At 47.8% G+C, this 27377-nt stretch overlaps 1 protein-coding gene across 5 annotated transcripts; it reads right to left on the reverse strand.

Annotated features, from left to right (window-relative positions):
- Positions 1-275: 275 nt before the first annotated feature.
- On the reverse strand, positions 276-27271 carry ERMARD (ER membrane associated RNA degradation). 5 transcript variants are annotated; one of them, XR_003609301.2, is made up of 19 exons: positions 26757-27271; positions 24186-24354; positions 22678-22817; positions 21331-21432; positions 20951-21040; positions 18688-18785; positions 18143-18279; positions 17300-17414; positions 16588-16690; positions 13991-14020; positions 12595-12663; positions 11354-11527; positions 8414-8497; positions 6708-6781; positions 6026-6151; positions 5457-5675; positions 4486-4599; positions 2415-3016; positions 276-1991 (listed from the first exon to the last, which is right to left on the reverse strand). XR_003609301.2 is itself a non-coding variant. In XM_028103261.2 (18 exons), exons 2-18 carry the CDS (start codon positions 24352-24354, stop codon positions 2833-2835), a joined length of 1968 nt encoding a protein of 655 aa, XP_027959062.1. In that variant the 5' UTR covers positions 26757-27271; the 3' UTR covers positions 276-2832. The 5 variants fall into 5 exon arrangements, 4 of the variants coding, with proteins under 4 accessions (XP_027959062.1, XP_027959060.1, XP_027959061.1 ...); XM_028103261.2 differs by having other exon boundaries at positions 276-3016; positions 5457-5615; XM_028103259.2 differs by having other exon boundaries at positions 276-3016.
- Positions 27272-27377: the final 106 nt, after the last annotated feature.

The raw sequence follows: 27377 nt of genomic DNA on the forward strand, positions 1-27377 counted from the left end.
AGCAACAACGCCCTCATCGTGTGCCCGTGGTTGCCCAGAGTTTCCTCTGAGCGGCTGCCGGTAAAAAAGGTGTTTGTTTTTTTTAAAGATTTTATTTATTTGAGAGAGTGAGAGAGAGAGAGAGAGCACATGAGAGGGGGTAGGGTCAGAGGGAGAAGCAGCCTCCCCGCTGAGCAAGGAGCCCGATGCGGGACTCGATCCCAGGACTCCAGGATCATGACCTGAGCCGAAGGCAGTCGCTTAACCAACTGAGCCACCAGACGCCCAAGTTTTTTTTTTTATTAAGATTTTATTTTAGAGAGAGGGACAGAATCTCAAGCAGACTCCACACTGAGCACAGGGCCCAACACAGGGCTCCATCTCACAGCCCTGAGATCACGACCTGAGCCGAAACCGAGAGTCGGACACGTCACCGCCTGAGCCCCCCAGGCGCCCCGCCTGTAAAACAGTTCTACTTGATTTCTCAAGAATAACGCTGGTACCAGCTAACGGTGAAAACCAGTGGCACGAGAGCCCCAAGGGTGATCCTGAAAGCAGTGTGGCAGGGGGCCGCAGATCTAGCACCACATGTCATTGTCCATGTTACCTGGAGAGCGCCGCCAAGAAAGCGGGCAGTGACGGTCAGGGTCTCGGAAGGGACAGCACTGGAAATCAGTGGCAGGTGGGACCTCAGCTGAGGGCCGAGGAAGGGGAAGCGGCTAGAACTCCCGGAAGGAGCAACACGCAGATGCCATCTCCCGTGTGGGCGCTCACCCCTGGAGTTCTGGGACATGACGACCCGTCTGTGGACGTCGTGACCTTTCCGTGCCTGTCAGTGGCTCCCAGAAAGCCTTACTCGCTGCCGTGGTTCTGACAGCACTGCTTCTAAGAGGTCCATCTCCCGCAGTTGTCCGGCAGCGAGGTCCTGGACTATCCCCACCGTGGCACAGGCTTCGCACTCCCAAGAGCCAGCTGGGCAACATGGCGGGGTGCTCCGACTGGGATGCCAGCTTGGGGCGGTGCCTCGTGCCCTGAACTGCCCTCAGGACCTGACGACGTGGTCTTTCCCACACCAGAACACACAGCGGGAGAGAGCATGTGACGCAGGGACGGTTCACGAGATCTCAGGATTTGGGGCTCTGCTGGTGTGAATATCTGTTCCTAAGGGAGATCTCCACAGAGGGACACAAGTGTCCCATTGGCCTCTGCAGGCTGAGAGGCCACCCGGCTGGACTGGACACCTCATGCCAACGAACCAAAAGGCAAAGCCGGTTGACTGTCACAGCTTAGGCCACTGCTCCCCACTCCCTTGGGGACAGGCCTACTGCCAGACAGGGGCAGGCAGGTGTGTGTCTGGAATTTAAGAGATCTTCTGGGGAACCTCCTAGAATTCCCATTTCCAGCAATCAGAACCAATGGAAAACGAGTTGCCCAAACCAGGAAGACGTCTTGGAGGGAGACCTCTCAGGAATAAAGTCTGGGTCAACCCACCAGGTGAGGTACCACCAACAGAAGTGAGTGACTGAGGGCAGAGTAACATGGAATGAGTTATAGAAAAGGGAATTTTTAATACCAACATCTGCCAGCTCACCAGGTGCAAAAGCACAGGAGTTCCACCTACCTCTTCATGTGCTTGGTAAATATATTTTCTTTTATTTCCCCTTTTTCATTGAGCTCTAACATCAGGAGGGTTTAGAGTGGCTAATACCATAAATTATCTTTTAAATTAGAGTATGTCCAAGGGAGGGTGTGACCGCTGGAAAAGAACATGTCACAGGGGCAGAAGCCCGGACGCGGGGGCTCCGGGGTCTACACCTGCACCAGAGGCGGCCACATCGCAGGGGCAGAAGCTCGGTGCTCTCTGTCCTTACCCAGAGTTTAGTTTAAAAGGGGTGGTGGGTGCTGAGTTGGCAAAGGGATGGATGGAATGTGCTGGAATGTCTGTCTTCCCACAGCACCACCCCTTCCCTCTGAGGTCTCTCCTCGGCACTGCTCTCCGACAGCAGAGAAGCCTGAAACACACAGAGTGGGCACCGTTCCTTGTATTAGAACATGGGCTAGAACCTGCCTGGGAGGTAGGGACGGTGGAGAGGCCACGAGTCACTGTGCGAGGCCTAGCGCACATGCAGACCTGAAGCTGGGGACGGCCTCACAGCGGGTGTGAAGCTGCCGGATGATGGATGCTCCAGACAACTGCAGTGGCCCAGAGAGAGCCCTCGAAAATCAGACTGCAGCTCTCCGAGCAGGACTGGAGCGACTGCACTCTTGACCCTCAGTCCTCCGGCTCTCCCCGCTCCTACGCAAGACCCTCCTACCCAGACATGTGCCAGGGCTCCTACTCTCCTGGCCACAGACGGGCAAACCTGCTGCCTGGCACCGTCTGCCCACCATACCTTCCTCCCCAACTCTGTCCCATAGGATCTGGATCATCCAACCTTGCTCTCCGCTCCAGGGATGAGGCTGGACTGGCCCACGTTCTTTCTCCGTGCCCCAGTGGTAGCTCAGGAGTGGAGCCTGCCCAGTCTGGCCAGTAAAGACGGGGCCGGATGACCTGGCCACAGTGACCATTTTCAAGAGTTTTCTGGGTGACGTGTGGGTATAAAGCTCCCCCTGGACACTGTGTCATGGTGGACAAAATGCTGCGGCCATTTGGTCCCAGGAAGGTACCCAGCCTGAGGTTCACACAAACGCGGAAACAGCAATTCAGAAAACTGCAGAGAAACGGAACTTGATCCCTGATCAATCAGAGCCTGCAATCCACTCTACCTTTGACTTTTCAATTTCCATGCTAGTAAAGCCTATTCAGGCTGAGTTTTCAGATGTAGCCAAAAGCATCTTGACTTCTAAGGGTTTTCATAAGCCTCCTTTACTTGTGGATTTCTTGGCTAAATGTATTAACATCTGTTTCTTCTCACTGAAAGTCCAAATTTTCAACAGAGCTGTATGTGTAAGATTGATCGTTTCATTCCACTTGTTCTTCTGTTGGCTGGTGTAAGTCACCAGGTTCTCCGTGTACTGCAAGATCGACTTTAAGAACCTGTTTTAACGAAAAGAAATTAATTTCTTTATTCTATTATAAAATGCAACAATGATTTAAATGCACTCTTTTCATTTTGGAATTTAAAGTACTGCACTTAAGGGGCGCCTGGGTGGCTCAGTCGGTTGAGCGGCTGCCTTCGGCTCAGGTCACGATCTCAGGGTCCTGGAATCGAGCCCCTCATTGGGCTCCCGGCTCAGCGGGAAGCCTGCTTCTCCCTTTCCCACTCCCCCTGCTTGTGTTCCCTCTCTCGCTGTCTCTCTCTGTCAAATAAATAAATAAATAAAATCTTCAAAAAAAAAAAAAAGGTACTGCACTTGATTTTTGTCTGTAAATTCAAATAAAAGAACCACATGCAAAATGGAAGTGAGAACAGAAGCTAGAGGAAGAGATGCTGAATCGTACGTGTCCCTGGAGAGGTGGCTGGACCCTAGACGAGGTACACGCCCGAGCACCTTGTTAAACTCACTCTCACATCAGGTAGGATGGTTGCACGTGATGGAACTGCATTCCAGAAAAGGCGTTAGAGACTGCCTGGATTAAATGCCATGTGAGCATGCAATGCACACAATGGGGAGCGTGCAGGCCCTGCAGCCCCACAGGGGTGCCTCTCTGGCCCCGGGCATCCCACACCTGCCCTCGCAATGCAGGTGCACTGCCTCCCGGGAGACACTTTCCACTCGGACAGAGCACTGCTGAGGTGTTTATCAAATGGTTCCCGGGCTCTTCTCCAACAGGTGGGGTCAGGTCCTGCTTCCATTTTCCGAGTTCTCCCCAGTTTGCCAAGTAGGCTGGCAACATTCCCCAACTTCTAATTCTGAGTATTTTCAAACTTAGAAGTTAAAGGAATAATATAATGAAAGTCCACAGATCCTTCATCTAGAGAGTGGTCCTCAGCTGGGGATGACTGTATCTGGCAACGTCTGCATCACTCTGGACTGTCACCATGTGGAGCTCCTGGCACGCAGTGCTGGGGGCCGGGGGCCGGGGCGCTACTCCCATCATGCACGCTCAGATGGCCTACCACAGACGAACCCCCAGTGCAGAATGGGGGGGCGGGGGGGGTCACCTGGAGCCACCGATCCGTTAACATTCTGCGTGGCGGCCTCCCTGGTTCCCACCTGGGTTCCACGTTTCCTTAAGAAAATACCAGTCCTACTTTCACATTTACTTTAAACATGAGGTACGTGCTACCTGCAATATCACTCTCCGCATGCTGGTGGTGTTATGACACAGAGAGGAATTCTGAAAGCGTTTGCAAGCTCATCACACTTAATTTTCTGAAATGAGCCTACATGGGTGTTAGTTTTAAAGATTCACAAACTTGCACCAAAATCCACAGAGAAAAACAGTAAAGAGCCAACCAAGACTGTGGGCTTAAAAAAATAATAAAATAAAATAACCAATAGAAGTAAAATCACTTAAATTTACTAAAACAGTTTCATTTCTTATACATACAACACACTTACTTCAGATACTGTTGATATTCATAAGTATTTTTTCCATGAACCACATGAATGTTGACCAATTCCAGGGCAATCAGCAATAAAATCAGGTAAAGCACAGGAGACAGAAGCTTAATACTAAAATAGATGAAGTTAAAATTTGACAAACTTAAGAATTTTGAACTTTCATGGGTGAAAACTCCTTTTCAAGGGAACTTGAATTCAGCCTTCTCAAGGCTTCTCTGTGGCGGTTTCCCTGTGGGCCCCCGCCCCGCCACAGCCCACCTGCCCCAGCCCCTGCCCCCAGAGTGCCGGCCAGCCGCCGCCGGCCTCCCAGCCACCACGGCTCAGGAGCAAGACGGCACCGGCTCTGCGTCCAGCAGTTGCTCTGGGTCTCTGTCTGCAGCGTCTGTCCTATAGTCTGGTATTTGGTAAATGACTCTCACAAGGAGAAACACAAATGGCTCAAACCTGGAAATGTGTTCAATGTCTCCAGGACACAAAGATATTCCGATCAAAGTAAGATACTACCTTGCTCATGAAACCGGTAGAGAATTTTTCTGAAATATACCGTTTGGGGAAGGATGTAACGTAACAGGGATAATCTTATAAACTGCTGGTTAGAGTGTACCTTTCAGAAGCAGCCAAGGAAAACCCGTTAAAAGCTTTATAGATACAAATACCACTCAACCCAGAGTTCCAGGAATTTGTCCAAAATTGTAATTTCTTAAGGATGTAGAACATCCTAAAATACACAACAGGTAAGGAACCAGAATGCTGGCATACCCAAGTTAACTTGCTGTTAATATTTTAAATCCAGATATTCATTTGGGTCAGTGGCACCCATATTCTCTCACACCAAAATCACAACAGTGTTTAACACACTATGTGTCCTCTGCAAGTGAGTATTCCCCTGAAAGTAGGAATCAGAGCTGCATCCCAACAGAACCCCTGCCCAGCGGGGCCTCTCCGGACCAGGCCCACGAGCCACACACCTAGTGAGCATGTGCAGGTAGGTCTGCCTCTGCCGGGAGCGCAGCCTCCTTTCCACCCACTGCTGGTATCTCAGCTCCACAGAGGCAGCGACCTGGCTGGACACGCGGGCGCAGTGTGTGCTGATGTTTCGGAGCACAGTGAGCACTTCCAGAACGGTTCTGGGACAGAAGAGAGTTGGGACAGGGGTGCCGCAGAGTTCCTGGATCACCTGGGGCCACCTGGGGATTAGAGTGCGAGTTCTCATGGGGTATGTTCACTGCCCGGGCCCCCCGATGGTCAGCTTCTGGGGAGCAGTGGCCGTTACACAGTGTGCTCAGTTCTGCAGGCCTCACACACACGCACGCACACTTAATTGTGGGGGGCAGAATGTGCAGGAGAGCTCCGTCAGGCACAGCAACGCCTCACAAGCCATGGAGGGTGGGCTCCCCGGTCTCTGGCGGCACAACCACAGTGGGGTCGAATGCTGCCTCAAGCTCACAAACGTTACGACACAGAAAACAGCTGACTGTGGGGCCCCGACACGGCTGGTCAGTGCTCCAGCAATTCCCGACACTTCTCGGAGACTCACCTCTCGGCGGAAAGACTGTCCCAGTCGCTGACAACACCACGGCTCTCGGGCAAGTGGCGGGGCAGCGCTCTCAGGATTTCTGTGATTAAAGCCTCGCAGGCCTGTGTTTCAGAAGTACCTTCTAATCTGAAAAACAGAAGATATGCAGATACAGCCCAAGCAGTGCCGTGCAAATGTTTAATGGTTCACTTAATCTGCAACGTAGTTTTCCCAAATATAAAATGAAAAAGCCACTGTCAGAGGCAATGGTAAAAATAAATGATAGGCTAAAAGCAACATACATTGTTGACAAAAGATAAGCAACAAACCGTCTAAGTATTATTCCTACAAGATGGATCTGCTATATCCTGACTCCAAAATCTCTCTCCAACCCTACTTCTCTCCTGACCTTTAGATCCTATGTCTAATCACCCGCTAAATACTTCGAGTGGACCCCATCCCCCTCCCCACAAAGGCTGCCTCTGTTCCTGTGATCCTGGTCTCCCCAAATGGCCCACCACCGGGCTGGGCCCTCAGTGGGGAGACCGCGCCCCCTGCGCCTCCACCGAGTGGCCTGCCCTGCTCACCGAGGCCTAGCAAGCCCCCCTGCACTTCGTCTTCCCATGACGCTGCTGAGACCTCACATGGAGGTTGGCATCCACTGGGGATGGTGAGGTCTGCGTGACCCCAGGACAGAACTCACCTGGCTGCCTCCTCGGCCTCTTCAGGCAAAGGCAGGAGGGGCCAAACCCTGATGCTCTTCTCACAGCTCAGCACCTGAGAGGAAAATGTCCTACTGCTTTTAAAGATTTTACAGTAACCGTCTGGAAAATATTTCTGTAACTATTAGGAATGTAGCAATCACTTTCTAGGAGATATATATTGGCAAAATTGTTACAGATCTTACAACATTTTAAAACTAGGTGGTGGGTCTCAGTTATTCAATAGCATCAGATAAGCGAAGGCCAGTAAAATTAACAGGAGATTAGAAGGTAGTTAATATGCGGAGCGGTTGTAAAACGTATCAGCAAACTCTTGACGCCCCTGCTGTTGAGAGCTGAGGTCCTCGCCCCCTCCCAAATCAGGACATGCTTTGGTGAGTGGCCTTCCCCCCGACAACACAATGTAAGCGAGGATGTGTGTGATTCTGGAAGCCAGGTCAGAAAGGGCAGCACCTCTCCCTGGTTCACTGGAAGGCCCCGCACCAACTTCTCATCTTCTCGGATGGAACACCGAACCAGGGGAACCCATGCCAAATTCCTGACTCACGAAAGTGTAAGCAAATTAAACACTGACACCACTGAATGTGGGTAATGTATGCAGTTGTAAACAGAGCAATGACCTTAAAAAGAATGGGATGCAAGACCCCGCTAAACGAAAAGTGAATACATCACGGGCAGCAAGAGTAAGAAGCTGCAGGGGAGGGGGAGGGCCGGAAACACCCACTGGGGGGCACACAGGGGCCTCCACCAGGGCCGTGACAGCAGCGGCCAAGGAGCAGGGGGGCCCGTGAGGCTGCAGATTTGGGGCGGAGGTCTACAGGCAAATCCTGCCTTCCTGAAGCTTCCCTTCCTTCTGGGACGTCCCTTCTCTGTCCCTTCCCTTCCTCCCTTCTGACTCTGCAGGTCAGGGTGCTGCAGACCCCTGGCGTCCTCCCTTGCAGCCCGATGACTCGCTGCTGAACTAGAACCCACGGGGCACAAGTATTCGGGTTGAATTCTTCCCTCACGTAGCACCAGGAGAGTAAAACACCTCTAGAACTCTCTGCACGCCCACTGCCGACAGCCCCTTCTAGCTGACACTACTTCTCTTAAGGCATCATCAGTGACACTCTGTCCTCTCAGGCAGTTTCTTCCAGCTGCCGCTGTAAATCTCTCCCTAAACCCTTATGTGTGGACCCCACAGCTTCCATTTAGAGGCCAACTCACTAATGAATGTCTGCATTAGCAACGATCATGACTATTCTACTCTTAGAGACCACCCCATTCTTGCCCCTTGCACATTCATATCCAGCTACATGGAGAATAAAGCACCCAAGCTCATTTCCATACTGGAACCTCCTGGCAGAAATGCTTCAAAGTCTGTGGTTTCCATGATCTAATTTACACGGGAACAAGCTCTGGTCTCACCTGGTAAAAGGAACCCTGCCCGAGTTAAGGCAACAACCTGCTGACCCAGCAGCCACACCTCAAGTACTAAAATCACCGGAAACAACAAACACCATCATTACTGTTCTGCTGGACAGGGGATGTGAGGCTCGGAGGGACAGAGCTGTGTGGCCAAGGCCACCTCCTGAGCACAGCCTCCAGTCGCAACCCTGAGGTCCAGCTTGCCAGGCCGCCTGGACCAGTGGGCATCTCTGCCACAGGTGCCGTGCACACCCCTCCCGACAGCCCATGTGCGGCTCACCTGTTTTTTAAGCTGAGAAACTGGGTGGAAGTGGGCGTGGTAACCCTCTGCAAGACCAACCAGTGATTTTATCGCTGCTTTTTCCTGGTTCAGAAAAAACAGACAAGGGTTACCGCGACATGTGGTCAGGCCCCTGGTTTTCTCCTGCTGAATTTGAGTCACACGAGAGCCCCCGTCTCACCATGTTCCTTCAGCTATAACAGAGCAAGACTTCACCAAAACAGGTCTGAGACAGTGGTCAAATCATAACCAACAGAGGTGTTTTAAATGAAGCCAATTAACAATGATAAATAACAAAGGCCACATCTGCTCTTTGTCCAAAATCAGTGGCACTAGAAATACATAAGAAGAAAGGCTCCAAACTGGAAAATAAGAATGTCTCCAAAAAAAACAGAATGGGAATTTAAACATTAAAAATCAGTACGACCAAAAGAGTCACATTGCTAAACATGTAAATGTTGAAAAAAAGAGTAAAAATAACATTATTTACAGCTGATATAACTGTGTGGCTGGAAAATCCACACTGGCTGACTAAAAACTATCAGAAACAGAAAAGTCAGTGAGTTGACAGCTGACTAACTTAATATACCAATGATCAATCAGTCGCTTTCCCACACAGAAGCAGTAACTCCCCAGAATTCTCAAGAGCACAAAGAGAGTCACTAAATATCCAAACGCAAACCTTTCGTTTGCTCAAAGACCCAAGTCCTACCGCACAGCGAGAGGTTCTGTGCACAAGGCAGGCGGGCCCACCTCCTCGTGGGGCAGCTGCAACTCACACGTGTGAAGACTGGCGATGAAGCCACAAGAGGCCCCGGGCCCGGCAGAGCACACAGCTTCTCGTCCGAGACCGGGGGAGGGGGGAGGGAGGGCCTACGGAGGACCCCTCTGGCTGCTGCACTAACAAGAGAACGGGGGGCCACCACAGAGAGGGCAGGTGAAGGCTGGGGCAGCTTGGCCCAGCACACGGCACAGGAGTACGTGGACAAGTAAAGACAGGAGATTCTGGCCTCTGGATGGCACTGCCACTTAGGGGGAGGCTCTGCGAGGGAAGCCTGAGGACACAGAGACACCACGTTTGGGAATATTGTTCACTATTGTAAAAACCATCAATTGCTCCTAAATGAATCCATCAATAGCCCATTCCTGTTTATTGCTTGGTTAGTCTTGGGCTTTGTGTTTATTTTAACAAGTTTGCCTACAATCCTAATAGGGAGGAGGTGGGGAAATTCTGAAAGAGAGATGGGAAAGTAACCTTACAGACACGGAACTCTGTCACGAAGGTGAGTACGGGTACACAAGGAGACCAAGTCCACCGCACACACTACAGAGATGTTTGTCTTTCATTTTTTTTTTTTTTTAAGATTTTATTTATTTATTCGACAGAGAGAGTGAGAGAGTACAAGCAGGGAGGAGTAGTAGAGGGAGAGAGAGAAGCAGGCTTCCCGCTGAGCAGGGAGCCTGACGCGAGGCTCGATCCCAGGACCCTGGGATGATGACCTGAGCCGAAGGCAGACGCTTAACCATCTGAGCCACCCAGGTGCCCCAAAATGTTTGTCTTTCAGATGCTCTTAGGCCAACTTGCAAGCCTTTTGTCTAAGAAAGAAAAAAAAAACACAAAAAAACAAAAACAAGTAAACCTAGATTCTCTCACTCCCAGATGAAAAATTCCAGCCGGATCAAAACATGTAAATAGGAAAAAACCCTATAAAGGTACCAGGGAAATGCATGTATATGTTCATAATTTTGGAATGCAGAGTCTTTTAAGAATAATTCCAGGAGCGCCTGGGTGGCTCAGTCATTAAGCGTCTGCCTTCGGCTCAGGTCATGATCCCAGGGTCCTGGGATCGAGCCCCGCATCAGGTTCCCTGCTCTGCGGGGAACCTGCTTCTCCCTCTCCCACTCCCCCTGCCTGTGTTCCCTCTCTCTGTGTGTCTCTCTCTGTCAAATAAACAATAAAATCTTAAAAAAGCTTTTAAAAAAAAGAATAATTCCAAATGCATAAGCCAAAATAAAAAGACCTCAAAACTTCAAGACAAATAAGGAGCAACACAAACATTGGAGTGGTAAATGCGGCTAATAAACCATAAAAACGCATAAAATGGAGCAAAAGACATTAATCGTTCACAAAAGAATCACATTTCCAACAAATAAAAGCAAAGTAACACAAAACATGGAGATAAAAACATGGTCTTACTGGTACATTTGCTTCAGAACTGTACTTGAACAAATTCACTTACACATGTGCCCAAGTGAACGAGGATGTTTACTTGAGACACTGTAATCAGGAGCGTTCCACACGTCAGAACTCACCCATCCTTGAGGGATAGCTTATATACATGAGGATATACTGATAAAAAATGTCAGACAGCTGGTAGAAATCAGGTAGAAGGACTGCTAATCACTAACAGGTTTCTTCCTCTAGCTTTCCCGTGTGCTCGTGGGCCAGATGCCCACCCGCGAACAGTGCTCACCCCACAAGAAGGCCTTCCTGAGTGCTGTCACTTTTCCTATCACGTTTTCCGTTTTGTCTGAACCTCTCAACAATCTTTACAGTAACTGTGACATGCATAATTTGAAAAACAGATTAGAATATCAATAACTAACCCAAATTATTTGTTATAAAATAATAAAAGAATTAGTTTACTGATTGATGCAAATATTCCATCTGACCAATTTGTCACTTGTAAAATTTTCTGATATATTTAATTTGTTTTATACTGGTTCTTTGGTTTGATCACACAATATCAGTTTACCTGTTGCAGTAAATATATGCACATAATCAAATCAAGCCACAATTACGTGTTCTGATGGAGGCATACTATAACTCACATAAATTTAAAGAAAAGGTGATTAAGGGTTAATTACATCTGAAAATAAGTTGTATTCTGTCACAGCTGAGTAACAGTGCATCTAATGGTTCTCTTCCTTATACATTACCTTAAGGGCTGCTGACAGATCCTCATCAGTGAATCTGAGTAAAAGTACAACGGAAAATGCAAGCAATTGGTTTGCTGCCTCTTTCGGAAATTCAGGTAAGTTGATTTCCCCATGGCTTAAATGGTCTCTTATACGGGGGCCCTCCTGATGGTTTAGGAAATCCCAAAGAAACTCCTTTCAGAATATAAACAGAGAAAATATCTTGTTAGTTTTCTCAACTGAGGGAAGAAAGAATGGGCCATGCCTGACCTATCTAGGGAACAGCAGTGTCGGCTTACAGAGATGAGGAAACTGAGCTTCAGAGACAGTTAATCAAGGTAATACAGCTGAGGTACCATGCTGGGTTCCTCCCTGGGAACTCGGTCCCTAACTGCAGCCCGCCGCTTGGGGGCAGGACCCTCCCTGGGAAGCCCTGGTCTCTCTAACTGCCCCCCGCTGCTTGGGGAGGACTGACAAGGAAGTGGACAGCACCAGTGCTTTAGTAAAACTCACCAGGTCTTACTCACATCCCACTGAAGGAACAGGCAGAGGTGTCCACGTCTGGAAGCTAACTTTCCTCCTACCTCAACACAGCCCTTGCCCCTCCCTGTCCTGAGGCCTCTCTCAGATCTGTGCCCTCCTCTGGAAAGCCCCCCTGATGAGGACAGCTGCTTCTTCCCCAGTGCAGGCTGGAGCAGAAAGAGTCAGAAGTGCTGAGCCGGGCGAGTGGCTGGTGGACAGAGCAGTCCCGGAGATTCAGGAGGGAGACAAATGTCAGGTAAACTAGCCCACTCACCCTCACTTCCTGCTGCCAGAAACGACACCCAGAGACCGCGCAGAATCCCACTAATGTCACACATTAGAACCTAGGCTGCTAATAATGCTCAGTGAAAAGGAAGAAATATAAAAACTCTACTGAGAGTCCGAAGTAGCCACTGTAATAGCTTCATTAAAAAAACAACAGTGTTAAGCAGGAAACGGACCCGGCTGGACATCACTATCTGCCCCCTCCAGCACCACAGTCCCCGCTACACACTCACAGGCCACCTGGGGGCAGGGCAGCTCCAGCAGCAGGCCTCAGAAAAAGGGCCTTAAAGCCCAAGCTGCAGTTGGCCGCGAGCGTGACATTGAGACAGTGCGGGGGTGGTTCAGAAGCGCTCTTTGTGAGCAGATCACAAGCCAAGATTAACTTCATTTTGGAGAAGTGCTAACCACATCCATAAATAGGGGAATATGAGATCAGAAAAGGCCTAGTATTTTACCATTGCAGGCTCTCCAAGGAAAAGAGGAAGCTGATTGATTTTACCATCATCCAAGTGTTTTGCCAATATCTAAAACACCAAAAATAAATACATTAATTAATTAGTGCACACACATGTACATACAGAACCTTCAGAGTCAAAGGATGGAGCATCTTTGGTTACAACATGCTACAGAAGCCCAAGCAAAGGAAATAAGGACAGTCTTAAAGACAGAGCAGCCACCCGTTTTCTTAACCAGTATGATGACTTTAGGAATACATATGAATATGTATGTATCTTAACTGTGTGTGCATGGGTGTTTATGTGTACTTATATGCATATATGGATATGTGTGGTAATGCATACACACGTGTGCGTGTGTTTATGTGTGGATGTGTATGGATGTGTGTGGATGTATATTTGTGTATTTGTGCGTACATACACTCATGTGTATTACATGTGTATACGTGTATTTCTGCAGATTTGTGTACATCTGTGCATACGCTTCTGTATCATCTGTGTGTTTACGTACATCTAGAAGTACACGCATGTATGTGTGTTAGAGTGTGTGTGTATTTACACGTACTTACGTGTGTGTTCGTGTGTGTGTGTGTGTGTGTATGTGGATAGAAGTATAAATCACAGTTACCTTATACACCACTTCTTAACACACCAGTTTGGAACCCAACCACCCAGTCCAACGCAATAGACCCTAATCCCATACAGACAGGACTACATTATCTAATTTAATCCTCACAGCATCAAACATATTATGTATTAAATTATAGCAAATTATTTACCTCGTGGAATAAAGTCTACAGGTAAACAGGCACATTACTTAATCCCACCCCCCACCCATTCACTAAGGAATCTAAGAGTTCTCTTAAAGGCAAAGTAATCTAAACACCCAAATCTCTCCACAGAGACTCTCCCTGTTTCCTCCTGTCAGCTAACTCTGTGAAATCACACTTCAGGCTATATGAGAATTATTATCCAGGATTACACACACATAAAAGCCTCTATACTCTAAAGTGATAAAAGATATTTTTAATGGCAATTTTTACTAGTCTAGATTTTCAGCTTTAGATTCACACACCCAATTCACAGATTAAATGCATCGTTGCACTTACAATCGCAGTTCATGTATATTTCATGTGCAAAAGAAGTGTTAATCTTAAATCTAAAATGTAACATCTAAATAATCATAGCATATAATATTAGTATCTCTTAGCATTTTCCAATGTTGCTCTTTCCATAACTTCAGAAACTAGGTTAATCATACTGGATCTCAAAATTAGCCTGAAAACTACACTTTATAATAAGGTGAGGTTTTTTGCAGGTATGATTATCAACATTTTCTGTGTAGTAAAAAACAATGTTTTATTTGTTTCCAGATACTCCCTAAAAGTTTACTTACTTCATCGAAGGTGGTATAAAGAGCCGTGGACTTCAGAAAAGGAAAGAAAAGAAATAATTAAAACAAAATGTAAGTACTCAAAGGAGAAAAATCAATTCTAGCACATGGCCACAAATATGAAACCTTCTTTTGAAAATAAATCTAAACATAGCAGCACCTTGGGAAGAATGCCATTGGCATCGGGGCACATCATCGAAGAGGGGAACCTACGGTGAGCCTGGCAGTGGGGCCCTGTTCAAAATCTGCTCACCACGTGCTTCAGCTCAGGTTCTTCTCATCACACAGCACAACTCACACACACACACACACGCAAATGAGCATAACTGGATGTGTCCTCCCACAATCAGCCTGTGTTCTGCACACTTCCTGGTGTGGTTGGTCCTGTCTACAGACACAGGCTCTGCAGCTGGCTCTCTCAACATCTACTCCTGGCTTCCGTGCTCCCTGGAAGCGAGACCCTGCGCACCTCCCCACCTAGGCTTCTCTGCAAAACGGGACATGAGTAGTGCCCATCCTGAAAGGCTGCTGGGGAATTCAGTAAGATTTTACACACACTGTGATGAAATCAGCATTCTGTGGAAGCCAGCTCTCAAAAAAAGTGTCTCATTTAACATATTTTCAATTTAACATTAAAAAATTTCCTTCAGCATTTATTACGACGTAGAGACCTATAAAGTCTGTATCTTTATAGCTCCCAAATGTATGCTACTGACCCTAAAACTTTTCCTGAGCTCTAGTCGAAGTATCCAACTGCCTACTAAGTACTGAACTTTTCACTGATCTCCATAAACTGCAGGCATTAACTTCTACCCTGTTTAAGGAATGGGTATAAATGTCTTCTTTCTCACACCTCGTACATAAGCTTCTTAAAGTCACACCGTCTTACTCATCTTTTGATCTTCCACTGACCTCAGAGCCTTATGCTGTAAGTATTCAGGAAACAGTAACCACCTGTGCACAGCACTTTACAGCTTTATAAAGCATTTTCACATGTGCACTGCTTTACAAATAAGTTGACGCCATGTTTATTCTGAACAAGAGCCTGGCCTACAATTTAAGACATTGTTTGATAAAAAGCAGTCATGCTATTTACTTGTGTGGCCAAATAACATGTAAATGACTGAATCTATTTACACCCCTGTGAAGTAATCCCAAGCATACTCGAGTGAGAGCTGTGACAACCGGGGTTCTCGCTCTTTCTGCTGGAGACAGACGCTGCACGACACTTCCTGGCACTGCCCAGGGCAGAGCTGATGGGAAAGGAACCAGGCGTGGGCATCAGGGGACACAAACGTGAGCACTGCACTCCTAAGGAGCCTGCACCAGAAACCTGTACAAACAGGCACAGAAGGCACAGCAGAACTGCCCGGAGATAAAACAGAGGCAGGACGCAGGGAAGAGAAGCTGCTGCATCGGAGGGGTCGAGGCTCTGGGAGGTCACTCACGTGGCCTGAAGTGGTCTGGCAGAGACAGTGGGCAAAGCCTGTGAACAGACATGTTCTGGAACTGGCGAGGGGCCTTGGTTATGCTGGAGGAATCCGACAGGAGAGGAGACAGACCGGAGGAAGGCGGGTCCACATGGGGTCCCCGGGATGCCCTGCGCAAGCTCGAAGCTCGCTGCAGGTACTGGGGTGCCACTAAAGTTCTAAGCAGATGAGTCCATGAAAGAATATTTATCACGGGGAGAGGAGCCGGGTGAGGCCTCAGCGTTGAGAACGGGCGGGTGGGGCTGGACACTGAGTGGATGAAGGGGATGCAGCACAAGGTGGTGCTGGAGGCTGGTACCCAGCGCCTGAGCAGACGGCGATAATAAGGAACACCAGAGAACAAATTTGTGGGAGGAAAAGTGAGCTTTGTAGCAATAAAGTAGTTTGAGACCTGAAAACGTTCAGCAAACGGGGTAAGCCTAACCCGGGAGGAGGGCGAGCTGAGTTCGAGGAGACGACTGCCTGGGACAGCACCTGCCGTTCACAGGACAAACTGCTGTCCCGACACCTCTCCGGCCACATCAGCAGCTCAGCCTGTGTCAGGCTTTCGCTTTCATTGGTTCGAAGTATTTTCCAATCTTTGTTCCCCTGGAAGCAGGGAGGTTAAGACGTGGGAGGGAGTAAGATCTCCCGTGGCAGATCCAGGGAGCACAGGGTTGGGAACAGAATTGTGAGGAATGCCTCTGGAAAGGGGCGGAAAGAGGAAGCTGACCGAGTGAGAGAAACAGGTGCAGCCCCGACACACACACACCCTTGCCGCTGCCAGGTGACTGGGCACAGGGCCACCCAGAAGCTTCCCCAAGCTCCCTGGCAGTTCTGGCCCAGAGCTGCGTCCTGCGGCTACAATGCTACATGCCATTTCTACTTTCCTGACAAGTCTGAAATACTTGGAAATACAGGACGATCAAAAACAAAATCACAAATGATTATAAACCATATAAAATCATTATAATAGGAAGCCACAAAAAACAACACTCAAGCCTTCCAAAGAAAATTCTTAGCTAAAAAATTCATTTAATGGTAAACAAAAATGAGACATTAAAAACTTTTAATTAGGCAGAGAACTGTCAATACAGTGGCAACCACCATCAACCACAGAAGTGTGTGTACCTCAGCGGTCAGAAGTCTTTTTGGACATTGGTTAACAGCGGCAAAAACTCTCCTGAGTCCTGTCTCTAGCTGTGTCAGTAACAACATGGCACAGTCGGCAAACCTGTGAAATTGAAGTAAAATAGGCAAATCTCAAGCTTTGAAAGTAAACACTGGCACCGACCCCAAATGACGGTGCTTTGTTCCAGATATTACCAATGTGTGATCAAGGCAAGGAGGGGTGACAGTACTCGATAACACGAGAAACAATGCAGAATCACAGTCTCCTTAGACTCGTGAGTTTAAATCTATTTTCCACTGTTCTGACACGAGGAGCTCCAGAATAAAATGTCATCAAAGATCTGCCCAATTCTTCCCACTACTTGTAAGAAATACTCAAATTCCAGGATTTGGGTGGGTTCTCAAGGTACGAACGAACGCAGACAACAGAACCTGAAGGGAGGCAAAGGCCGTGGGCCTCACAACGTCCACGTGCATCTGCTTTGCTCCCCAGAAAACAGAGTCGAACTTACCTCCTCCTGGTTGCAGGATTCTTTAACACAGGACACACGGTTCTCTCACAGTAAGAACCCAAATGACACCGAAAAGTTGATTCCAAACAATGATTATCGGTATTGACTACACCAAAAGGCTGATGTGTAATATTTTAGTCAGCACTGTGAAGGCATTTTAAGCTCAGCTGTCCTGGAGAGGGACCAGCCTCCTCACTTACCTGTGTGACCTGAACCCGATTAATGCAGCTTCCCAGTACGGCAACATGACCTTTAATATGAAAGTGGATTTCTTCATCACTTCTTCTAACACTGAAAGTACCTCAGAAGTAACGTCTGCAAAATAACACAGAGTTTTAAGCACAATCACGCTAATCAGTTGAAGAACGACGTAAGTGGACTCAGGGCAGGAGGCCCACGAGTCGTAGGTGACCGTGGCACCCCTGGGGCAAGGGGAGGCGCACGATGGCCTCTTTATGACTCAGGCCACAGCTGTGAGGAGAGGACGTCAGGGCTGACCAGCTGACCACGCCAAGAAAAATAAGACACATTTTCAGAAGAGAGAGGAACAAGACTCAACCCTGAGGTAAACTATGGACTCTGCCTGATGATGATGTGTCTGTGCAGGTTCATCCCTGGCAACAAATGTGCTCTGCGGTGGGATGCTGCATGTGTCAGTGCGGGAGCTTAAGGGGAAGCTCTGCACCTCCCTAACCATTTTGTTCCAAACTGAAAACTGCTCTAAAAAATAGTCTTAAAAAGTATGTATTATTGGCAGCCAGCGGACTACCGAAGGGTCCGGGGCACAAAAAGGCTAAGACTGCCAGGACTAAGGTGATCTGGGTTACTCCTGCCATGATTTACATCAGAGATACAGCCCCTACACCCCTGTAGGAGGTGAGGTTTTATGGAGCAAAGTTTAAGCAGCTTCAAGAGTTCATCTTCTCCTGCCTCTGGAGAGTAAGTAGTCCATCTAAAGGGCTCAAGTCCCCATGCCACTTCCTGACTTTATCCCTACCTTTATGAAGACACATTCAGGGGAAACTGTAAAGTGTAATACTTGCCAGGGAAAATGGCCAAATCCTCAAGGTTTGTAAGAGCTATGAAAGGTCGGTGTGCCAACACAAGTTTAGTTTGTTGCAAGTAACTCTTCAGCAGCTGACCCAATCCCACGGTCAACAGTATCATCATTGAACAGTATCTAGTGCAAAACACCACAGGATCTGTTAGAAAAATGCACTGTCACACACATAAAGAGATTTACTTTCAAAAGAACAAGTTTAAAATTAAGAAAGTACAACACCATTCAATTGCAGGTAACTCCCCCTGGCTGTGGGAATTCAGCTACACGAGGCCTGGGAGGCTCGAGAGTGCAGTTCTCAGGGTCTCCCACCCCCCAGCAGGCAGTGCCCCTTGTCACCTCTGCGAAGCTCGGCCTCACAGCTGCCTCTGGGGTGGAAGTCAGGGGGGTCCCAACCCTGTCACACACCAGGTGTTCATTGGCTTCAATCTGATCTTCAAATTCCTGCCTCAAAACTCTCATCTTTCCCCGATGTAAAATTCAAGATAAAACAAACTCTTAAGTACATCAAAGAAGAGAGAAACGTACTTTGGGGGGATCTCGTGAGGTGAGGCAAAGCCGTGCCACAGGGTATTACGCAGGTTGAGTCCACATGGAGACCCGACGAAGACTTTCAGCACGTCCATCTAATCAGGTTAAGAACAGATTACTGAACAGTTAAATATTTACCGAACTACGGAATAAACTGATAAAGCGGTGGGAGAACGTCTGCTTCCGTCTTTAGAGCAGACCCGACACTGTCTGGCACGCGGTAGTACCAGTAATCGTGATAGTATTCAAACGTTACTGGGCATTTAACACGTCAAACACATTTTGTGTGTATTTATTACTCACCCACCCTCAGAAGCACCTCTGAGGGGGGCACCACTATTAACCCCACTGTGCGGATGAGGGGTGCAAGCACGGAGAGCTGGAAGCCAGGTCTCGGGGCCATGAGCTACAGAGGGGGAGGAGCTCCGCCCCAGGCTGTGCTGGTTTCATCCGGCACATCAAGCATGCCTACTACCTAGATAGAACAGAACACGAAGTGGGGAATGGGAAATCCACAGGAGGCAGACCCCGTGAGGAGGGGCTGGCCCACAGATGCCCCCAGCCCAGACCTCCCCTACTTAGCTGTTGGCTGGAAGCTCACCATTCACCTGCTTCTCTCCTCCACTTATAAAGACGCCCACTATGGGGATCCTGCTTATCAGACGGCAAGACTCATGCATGTCCATGGGCTTGCTCTTGGTTTGGAGGGCAACACTTTGGAACAGACTCAGGATAATGGAAGATATGCAGAGACTAAAATAACTCAAAACCAAGTCATCTGAGAAGGAAGAGTGTGCCTCCAGAAGACATGGAGAAGGAAGGAAAGCCATCTTCAGATGCCTGAAGGACTCCTGCTGAGAGGAGGAAATGGATGCAGAAATCCTGAATTTCTCTCAAAGGGCAGGACAAGCCAGAGCAGAAGTTACAAAGAGGGTTTCAACTCGGCATCAGAACCCTTGGCAACCAGTCTCTCCATGCAACTCCAGAAACTCTTCAGGCTCACATCAATTTTTAATACTTGAATAGTAACACCTAATCCTAATAATCACAATAACACTCTCTTAGCTGTATTTATTTTTAATTTAGTTTACCATTAACTTTAATTAATTGTTCATACCACCTGGGCAATCAGAAATACAGAAGCCAATGAACTAGTAGAAGGATCTGGGGCTGAGAGTGGCTGCAGGTCAGCAAGAGGCTAAGAGCACCCAGACAGACAACAAACAACAGGTCAAAACACATGGATCTGTTTCAGAATTCAGTATAACTACAGGAATTTTGTACTTGGTCTTCACTCCATATTCTCCACTGAACAAAGTGCTCTTTAAGCTGACAAGGAACCACTGTAAAGTGGGAGAGCTTTACTGAAAACAGATTTCTTATCCAAAAATAGCAAGTCTAGCTGGTAACATCTTACACCAGTATTTTAAACATTGTCCTGGCTCGGCAGGCTCAGCTTTGCCCAGGACGCTAACCTGGCATTCTTCTGCACCTTGATCCTGCCTCACTCGGTTGCCAAAAGGTTACTCATTCGTCTTAAACAGCCTTGGTCACGTGGCCTGTTGAAGATTTTCACAAAGTATACAGCTCTGCATGGTTTTAAATTGGCATCTAGTTTTTTTCACTGTAAGTCTGAACAGTTGCACAACGGGACAAATTCCCACATGTTAAAAAAAAAATGGATATTGGGCGCCTGGGTGGCTCAGTTGGTTAAGCAACTGCCTTCGGCTCAGGTCATGATCCTGGAGTCCCGGGATCGAGTCCCGCATCGGGCTCCCTGCTCGGCGGGGAGTCTGCTTCTCCCTCTGACCCTCTTCCCTCTCGTGCTCTCTATCTCTCATTCTCTCTCTCTCAAATAAATAAATAAAATCTTTAAAAAAAAAAAAATGGATATTTTAGGATAAAACTTTAGTATCCCTCCCTAAATGGTCAAAATTTTATTCTAGAATACGTTATTATGATAATTATTAATGTATAATTAATGAAAGCAGTAGAGTTCAAATTGTTCATCCGGCTGGCCCCCCGAGGCCGTCCCACCAGAGGGTGTTATACCACGCTAAGACCCAGGATAAGAGACGTGTGTCTTGTGGCTGGAAAGTGGCAATTTTGAAAGGGGAGGTGGGAAAGGAGAATATGCTCAAATTACAGCTATCATCAACTTTTTCCTAATGCAGCATCAATTTCTGCGGAACAAAAGTAGAGCTACCATAAACGGCTTTGTGTTGTGTCTACTCCATCAGGTTTAGGTGAACAAGCTTACCACAGACCGCCCAAAGACCTCAGCAAGCTCCTCAGACGCAAGCAGATCTCTCAAAAGAAAGGGGCATTCCTTCCCATTCAGTAAATATACCTACAATTCAAACAAGGATTGTCTTACAGTTGCACTGTAATGAGCCAAACAATGTGAAGAAAAAACCCACCCATAAAGCCACTGTTTGTACAAATGAGGGAGAAAAGCACTGAAGACACCAATGTTTTGATTTCATAATCATTGAAAAAGAAAAATATTAAACATCTGTGCCAGATGATTACATTTCATAGGAAAACAAGAATTAAAATCAAGAAATCTGAGGACAGCTGTAAAAGTCTGATGTTCATTCAAATATTTTAGTGAACCAAAGAAAGAGGTCTCACACTTACATCGCCCAAAGCCCGTTCTAGACATGCCGTCAGTTTCATTAAGCTAAGAGGAATGGCGGGACATTGAAGGCTTCCCAAAGCATCAAATATTTCAGGAAATAACTGTGTAGAACAAAACATATGTTAGAATTTGTGATCAGTAAGAAACATTTCCCCAAGTATTTCTCAAGCAATACGATTTATGAAATTCAAACTTCTAAAGGTTTCAGTTGGTATATCTTCATGACTTTCTTGGTATGGGTACATATTTGTTATACAGATACACAGGTTTGGACTCCACAAGTCGGCTTACGTGTGGATTTTTTCCACAAATACAGCACGGTATTGTAAGTGTATTTTTCTCTTCCTCATGATTTTCTTAATAACGTTTTCTAGCTGACTTCATTGCAAGCATACAGTATGTAATACATAAAACATCTAAAATATGTGTTAATCAACTACATTATCAGTAAGGCTTGTGGTCAAGAGTCAGCTATTAGCAGTTCAGTTCTGAGGGAGTCTAAAGTTACATGCAGATTTACAACTGCACAGGGTGGGCACCCTTAGCCCTGCACTGTCCAAGACTCAACTGTAACAATATCTAAAGAATCAAAAAAATGTTTAGTATCTAAGGAGTTTTGAACGTTTTTTTTCTTCATTTAAGTGTTTACTGAAAGCAATAAATCTGGCATAGCTGTAAACTGAAAAGTCAAATACTTTGACCTAAATCTTATTTCCCATTCTGATTAGTTCTTAAAAGTCAATAAACGTGAGGCAGCCCAGCCCGTCACGTAAGAGTTGTTACAAGGGGAGAAGCAATGACCCTTCTATCTACATCAGGAAATCTGAAGTACTTTATAATTAGACCTTTTATAGTTACTGCCCTACTGTGGTCATTAAATGTGCCAAGTGCAATGGCTGGTTTGCACCAACCAACAAACCAGCCAAAACAAGGTTTGGGCTTGGCCCCACACTACCCCTCCTCCCTTCTATTCACCCTCCACAAGCCAAGCATGCCCACCTGGTTTCCTTTTCCCACTGTCTCAAGAACACCTTACTGTCTGTCCATAAGGTCTTTGCTTTTTTCTGGAGCAGTCCATCCTCGTCTGTCCCAGGACCAGCACCCACATACCTAGCTACTCTCCAACCCCACTACGGATAATGCAACCAAAAACATCCTTTGTTCCAAGGATGTTTCAGGCCACGGCGACTGCATAACATTCTGAGTTTCCCTTGCATCCTTCAGGCCTTTTCACAGGCGGAGGGCTTAGTGGATGGAGGAGACCCCTTTAAGATGAATAGGTAACGAGGGCCTCTAAGCAGACTCCGCAAAGTCTTGCATTTCTAAAGGTTGTTCACAAGCCAAACCTCTGGAAAAGCTGTCCACTGCAGCCACGGCACATATCGAATGTCAAACTCCCCCTTGGTCAGAGATAACAAATGTCGGTGGACGGCCTCACACACAGGGCCCAGCAGCCGCACAGTGCCCCGGTAATCCAGACTCTGGGCTTCAGGGATAAGAAAACCAGTGTTAGTACTACAGCTCCTCATCATGTGATGAAAATGCCTAAGCATCAAAGAAAAAGTACTTTAATTATGAAGTTTCCATGAAATCAACAACCAGTTTATAGCTGAACTTACAATAAAGATACTAAGATATTGCTGAAAATAAGTTACACGGTGATCTGATAATAAAAGAAAAATACACTGTTAGAAGTGTACTAGGTTGGAAAATACAAAAAGGTTAATCAAGAGAAAATATTTTCTTCACTCTACTTGTATGTAAGTTTATACAAAATCGGGTTCATACTGTATAGATAATATTTTAACCTGATTTTTTTACCTGACATTATTAGACTGTGAGATTTCCAATGATGTTATTTTAGAACATATGAATTTTTTTGTTTTAATTTTTTGGTAAGTTTGAAACAACATTCACACAGCTCACACCCAGAAAATATCAAAGGGCGAAGGTCTTCCTTCTGCCACCCAGTTCTCTTTCCGACAGCAGCTACAGTTACTGATTCCTCGGGGTATTAAGAAATACTTATATGTACACAAGCAAACACAACGATAGGGCCCTCCTATTCCTTCACTTAGCCCCGCGGCTCAGGGCGACAGGCTCCTCACCCCTCGTAGCGCCGCGCATAGCACCGCAGAACGCCTCCGTGTGCCTCTGTGGTAGTCATGCTGTGCTGGGCCGTTTCCCATTCCGCTCACGGTCGGCACCGTTTGGGCCGTGTTTCCCATTCCGCTCACAATCGGCACCGTTTGGGCCGTGTTTCCCATTCCGCTCACAATCGGCACCGTTTGGGCCGTGTTTCCCATTCTGCTCACAATCAGCACCGTTTGGGCTGTCGTTTCCCATTCTGCTCACAATCGGCACCGAGACTACAACCCGGCATGGTCTCTCGCACCGTGCATGTGCCTGTGTTACAAACTCTGGGGCCAGAGCATGTTCGCTGGCAATTCCTATAACTATTATTAAATTTCCCAACCCACATCCCTGCTCTAAAACATGTACAACAAAGCCTGGAACATTTAAGACAGCTGTGTAACACCCTACGGGCCATTTCCTACCCAGAATTCCTAGGACCCCACTTTCTTCTCGTCGACTGTCGGCACGAGTGAGCCTCTGACCCCGCGGCCTCCTTCTCACACAGGCCTTCCTCGGCTCCGTGCCCTGCTCTCTCTCCTGTGCTCCTCTGGCCTCACTCCCTCCCATGCCGCCTGATCCCTTTCCTCTTCTGAGCTAGGTCTGTATTGTAACAACCTCTAACTAAAAGAAACAACGGTCAGAAAGGAAAGTGTTACAGCCAAGACTCTTTAAATCGAACAACACTGACAGCTGCTTGGGGTGCAGAGAACGTACACACCTGACTGTGTGTAAGTCACACAGGCTGTGATGCTCGGCCAGCACACCTCACCCCTCTGAGTTACAATGCCACTGATATCACAACTTTCTCTGACTTCAAACCCGAGTTTACAGATCATATCATAGACTGAGGGAGAAAGACAAGTGGTAATTGGATCCTCTATTGGCATCTGAAATATAAGACATAGAAGACACTATTTAAAAGAAGTAAAAACAGAGTAATATCAATTATATATTCAAGTTACAAGAAAATCCCATTCTACCTTAAGTACAGAATACACTTAGGTATAGCTACTGTTAACACACTTTCTGGCTATCGTGAAAGCTGTATGATTAAAATACTGTGATTAAATATTAATCAAAGATAGTTTACATAACCTTTATGAAATAAATGTTGAAGATGTGAAATTTTTAATATTTGTGAAGACAGGAGTTTACAGAAGCTTGGTACATCTTGTGGATAGTGCATTGTTCCTTTCAGCGTTCCTATACTGTCCCAAAGTTATTGAAATGACCAATTTTTTTAATGCAGAATGGAAAAGCAGAAAATCAAGCATAATAAACTAAAATGCAAGTAAAAAGCACAGCTCTGAATCCTCATGTGGTATAAGCAGCAGCAAACCATGCTTTTACATGAAGGATTAAATAATACCCAAATCCTCCTAATTATCCCTACCTTACACTAACATCATCTTATAAACCTGCAAAGGAATCACACTCTGAGACTAAAATTATCACGGGGTCTTCATCTGCTGTATCAAGTCAAGGGCTGTGTGTCCTAACATGAGGGATTAGGCCCTAGCAGCTCCCTGGTTTGGAGGCTGGTCATCTTGAGTTCCCGCACCCTACTCAGCATCCCCGTTACACAGTTCACTCCTCCCATTGCCCAGAAGCCTCACTTCCCACTCTCAGCCCAATCTTCCACAGACCCAAGGAACGTGTGCCAAATAAGCAGTTACGCTGTGACCTACAGGGCGCACGCTGCTCAGCCGGTCAGGGACCACAGACACTGCAAGAGAGCGGGGGGAAGATGGGACCCGCTCCTGCTGCCTGCAACCGGGGCCTTCCCCTCCAATCCCTGTCCCGTGGAGCTTCTCCCCAGCAGCAGCACAGTAGCGGAATCCAGTCTGCAGTTTTCCCAGCACCTGTAGGCCCAGCTTCTTCACCCTGCCCCCACCAGACACACCACCAGCTGTCCAGTGCCTGCTCTTCAAAGGTCTGCTTCCCAGAACTGTCAGGCCCGCCCTGTAGCTGAGCGGCACAACCTCCTCCTCAGAGATCCAAGTTTCAACTGGGTGGGACCTTCCACCACGTCTCTAAGTTGTAAAATCCCAACCACTGCCCTGGTTCTCTCAGCGTCCCACAAGGGAGTGAGTGAGCCCTGCAGCCGCCAAGTCCAGAGTACCTGTAGACATCTCTTCTTACTCTTTCTGTAACAATTCTACACTGTTAACTCTTAATTCTCTTCCTTCAAAGCCTGGTGTGGTTTGTCTTGCCTGATACAGAAATGTAATCCTAAAGGGTTACTCTGATATCAAAAGGGACTCCTTGCGTTTTTAAAAAAAGCATCTGAACTCTAAGCAAGGAGCTCTGGTTCTGGAGTGACAGGTGGCGGGCAAACGTATTTTTGCACAAAAGCCCATCTACTCCATTACTGCAGGCCCTGGATAGGGCAACAGAAGCTTTAGGAAATGTCCTCCTTCGGCTGTATTCGCCCGTGCAATATAGTTACCCTGCAGCCTTAACCAAACTGTAAGATCCTAGGGCACCAAGGTCGGGTCTTACACAGAACATACCCCCACCACACAGCACAGCCCCCAGCACACAATAAACGAGAGTCAACTGAGTCATCGATGGCTCATCCTTCCTGGAGCCGAAGGGAACGCGCTTCTTCAAGTCGTTAAAACCTTCAGCTTTGGGGAACAATACCCTATCCCCTACCAAGAGACACACAATTCGAGAAGCTGACTTTTAGTTAACTTTCAAGCACATATTGTCTTGAATAATTAACCTCATGTTAATTAGGAATAAAATCCTACTTCAAATCAAGAAATACTAGATACTGCAATACCTTGACTCAGGACCTTACGTCTTCCTGTTATGAACGCGCCTCTCCTCCCTCCCCGCCGCCTGCGCGCGCGCGCGCGTGTGTGCGTGCGCGCGCACCCACCCACACCTTTCCCCCTTGATACTCCAGTGTCTTGTCCAGGGCAGTGTGGGGCGGTGCCAATGACCTATGCTCAGAACGTTCAATCTGAACTCTTCTTCAGACTCCTTGTACCACTTGCTTTGAAAAAGTATTCTGAGCCTCCGTTTTAACTGTAAATGGTACGGGATATAATCTAGTGTTGCAGTAATTACAGATAACACTGGAAAAGTATCTCACGCACAGCACTCAAAAAATAGTAGCGATTGCTAAAAGTGATGATAGATGATTGTATTTAATTGCACGAGGACAGGAAATAAATAAAACCCTATGAGGCAACCCGTATAACCCGATCTACAGCCATTGGGTCTGTTGTGATTTAGTTTTGTAACCAAAATGGCCTAAAAACGTCTTATTTCAATTTACCGGGAGCACCCGCAGGCTGAGCGCGACAACGGCGCAGGCGCGGAGAAAGCTTCCTCCGAGGACCGAGACCTCTGCACACACGCACGACACGGCCTGGGGAGACCTGGCTGCTGCCCCGCCCGCGAGCGGAATGCTACATTCACTCTTCCACTACCGACTCGCGGATTTCGGCCTGGGGCCTGGGAAGTGCGAGAACTGCGCCCCGGAAGAATCGGGGGGCCGGGGAGGCGCCGAGGAGAACGAGGGCAGGCGGTGCGTCTTCGTGTCCGGGTCGGGTGCTCATCCCCTCGCCAGCCGCGGACGAGGGGCTGGAGGGCCGACCTGCTCCCGCGGCGGCGCCTGCGCAGACACCGCGGAGGCCCGGGGGCCGCGGCCCACGGCCCGCCAGGCCAGCAGGGTGCGGCGGACGCTGCGCCTCTCCCCGCCCGCCAACACCGCGCTCGGGTGCCCGCCAACACCGCGCTCGGGTGCCCACCAGCACCCCGCTTCCGGGCCGCTCCGCCTCCGCCACTCCCAGCTACCGGCCGGCGGCGCGGCGGGATGACGCACACCTCGCCCCGCCCACCCCTCCCTCCCGGGCGCGCTTCTGGCCGGCGCGGCGCAGGCGCGGGACTTGAAGTC

Source organism: Eumetopias jubatus, unplaced genomic scaffold (genome assembly GCF_037043125.1).
Source record: "Eumetopias jubatus isolate StellerSeaLion01/CBP00866 unplaced genomic scaffold, mEumJub1_p1.0 scaffold_6, whole genome shotgun sequence".
NCBI lineage: Eukaryota > Metazoa > Chordata > Mammalia > Carnivora > Otariidae > Eumetopias > Eumetopias jubatus.

What these genes read in the sequence shown, in the direction of transcription:
- ERMARD (XM_028103259.2), bottom strand. Translation starts at nt 24,354, where the DNA reads ATGCCAATAGAGGATCCAATTACCACTTGTCTTTCTCCCTCAGTCTAT. An exon ending in ATCGGGTTCAGGTCACACAG is followed by an intron (nt 16,691 to 17,299) that starts GTAAGTGAGGAG and finishes TCAATTTCACAG; the next exon opens with GTTTGCCGACTGTGCCATGT. An exon ending in ATCTGTCAGCAGCCCTTAAG is followed by an intron (nt 8,498 to 11,353) that starts GTAATGTATAAG and finishes TTTCTGAACCAG; the next exon opens with GAAAAAGCAGCGATAAAATC.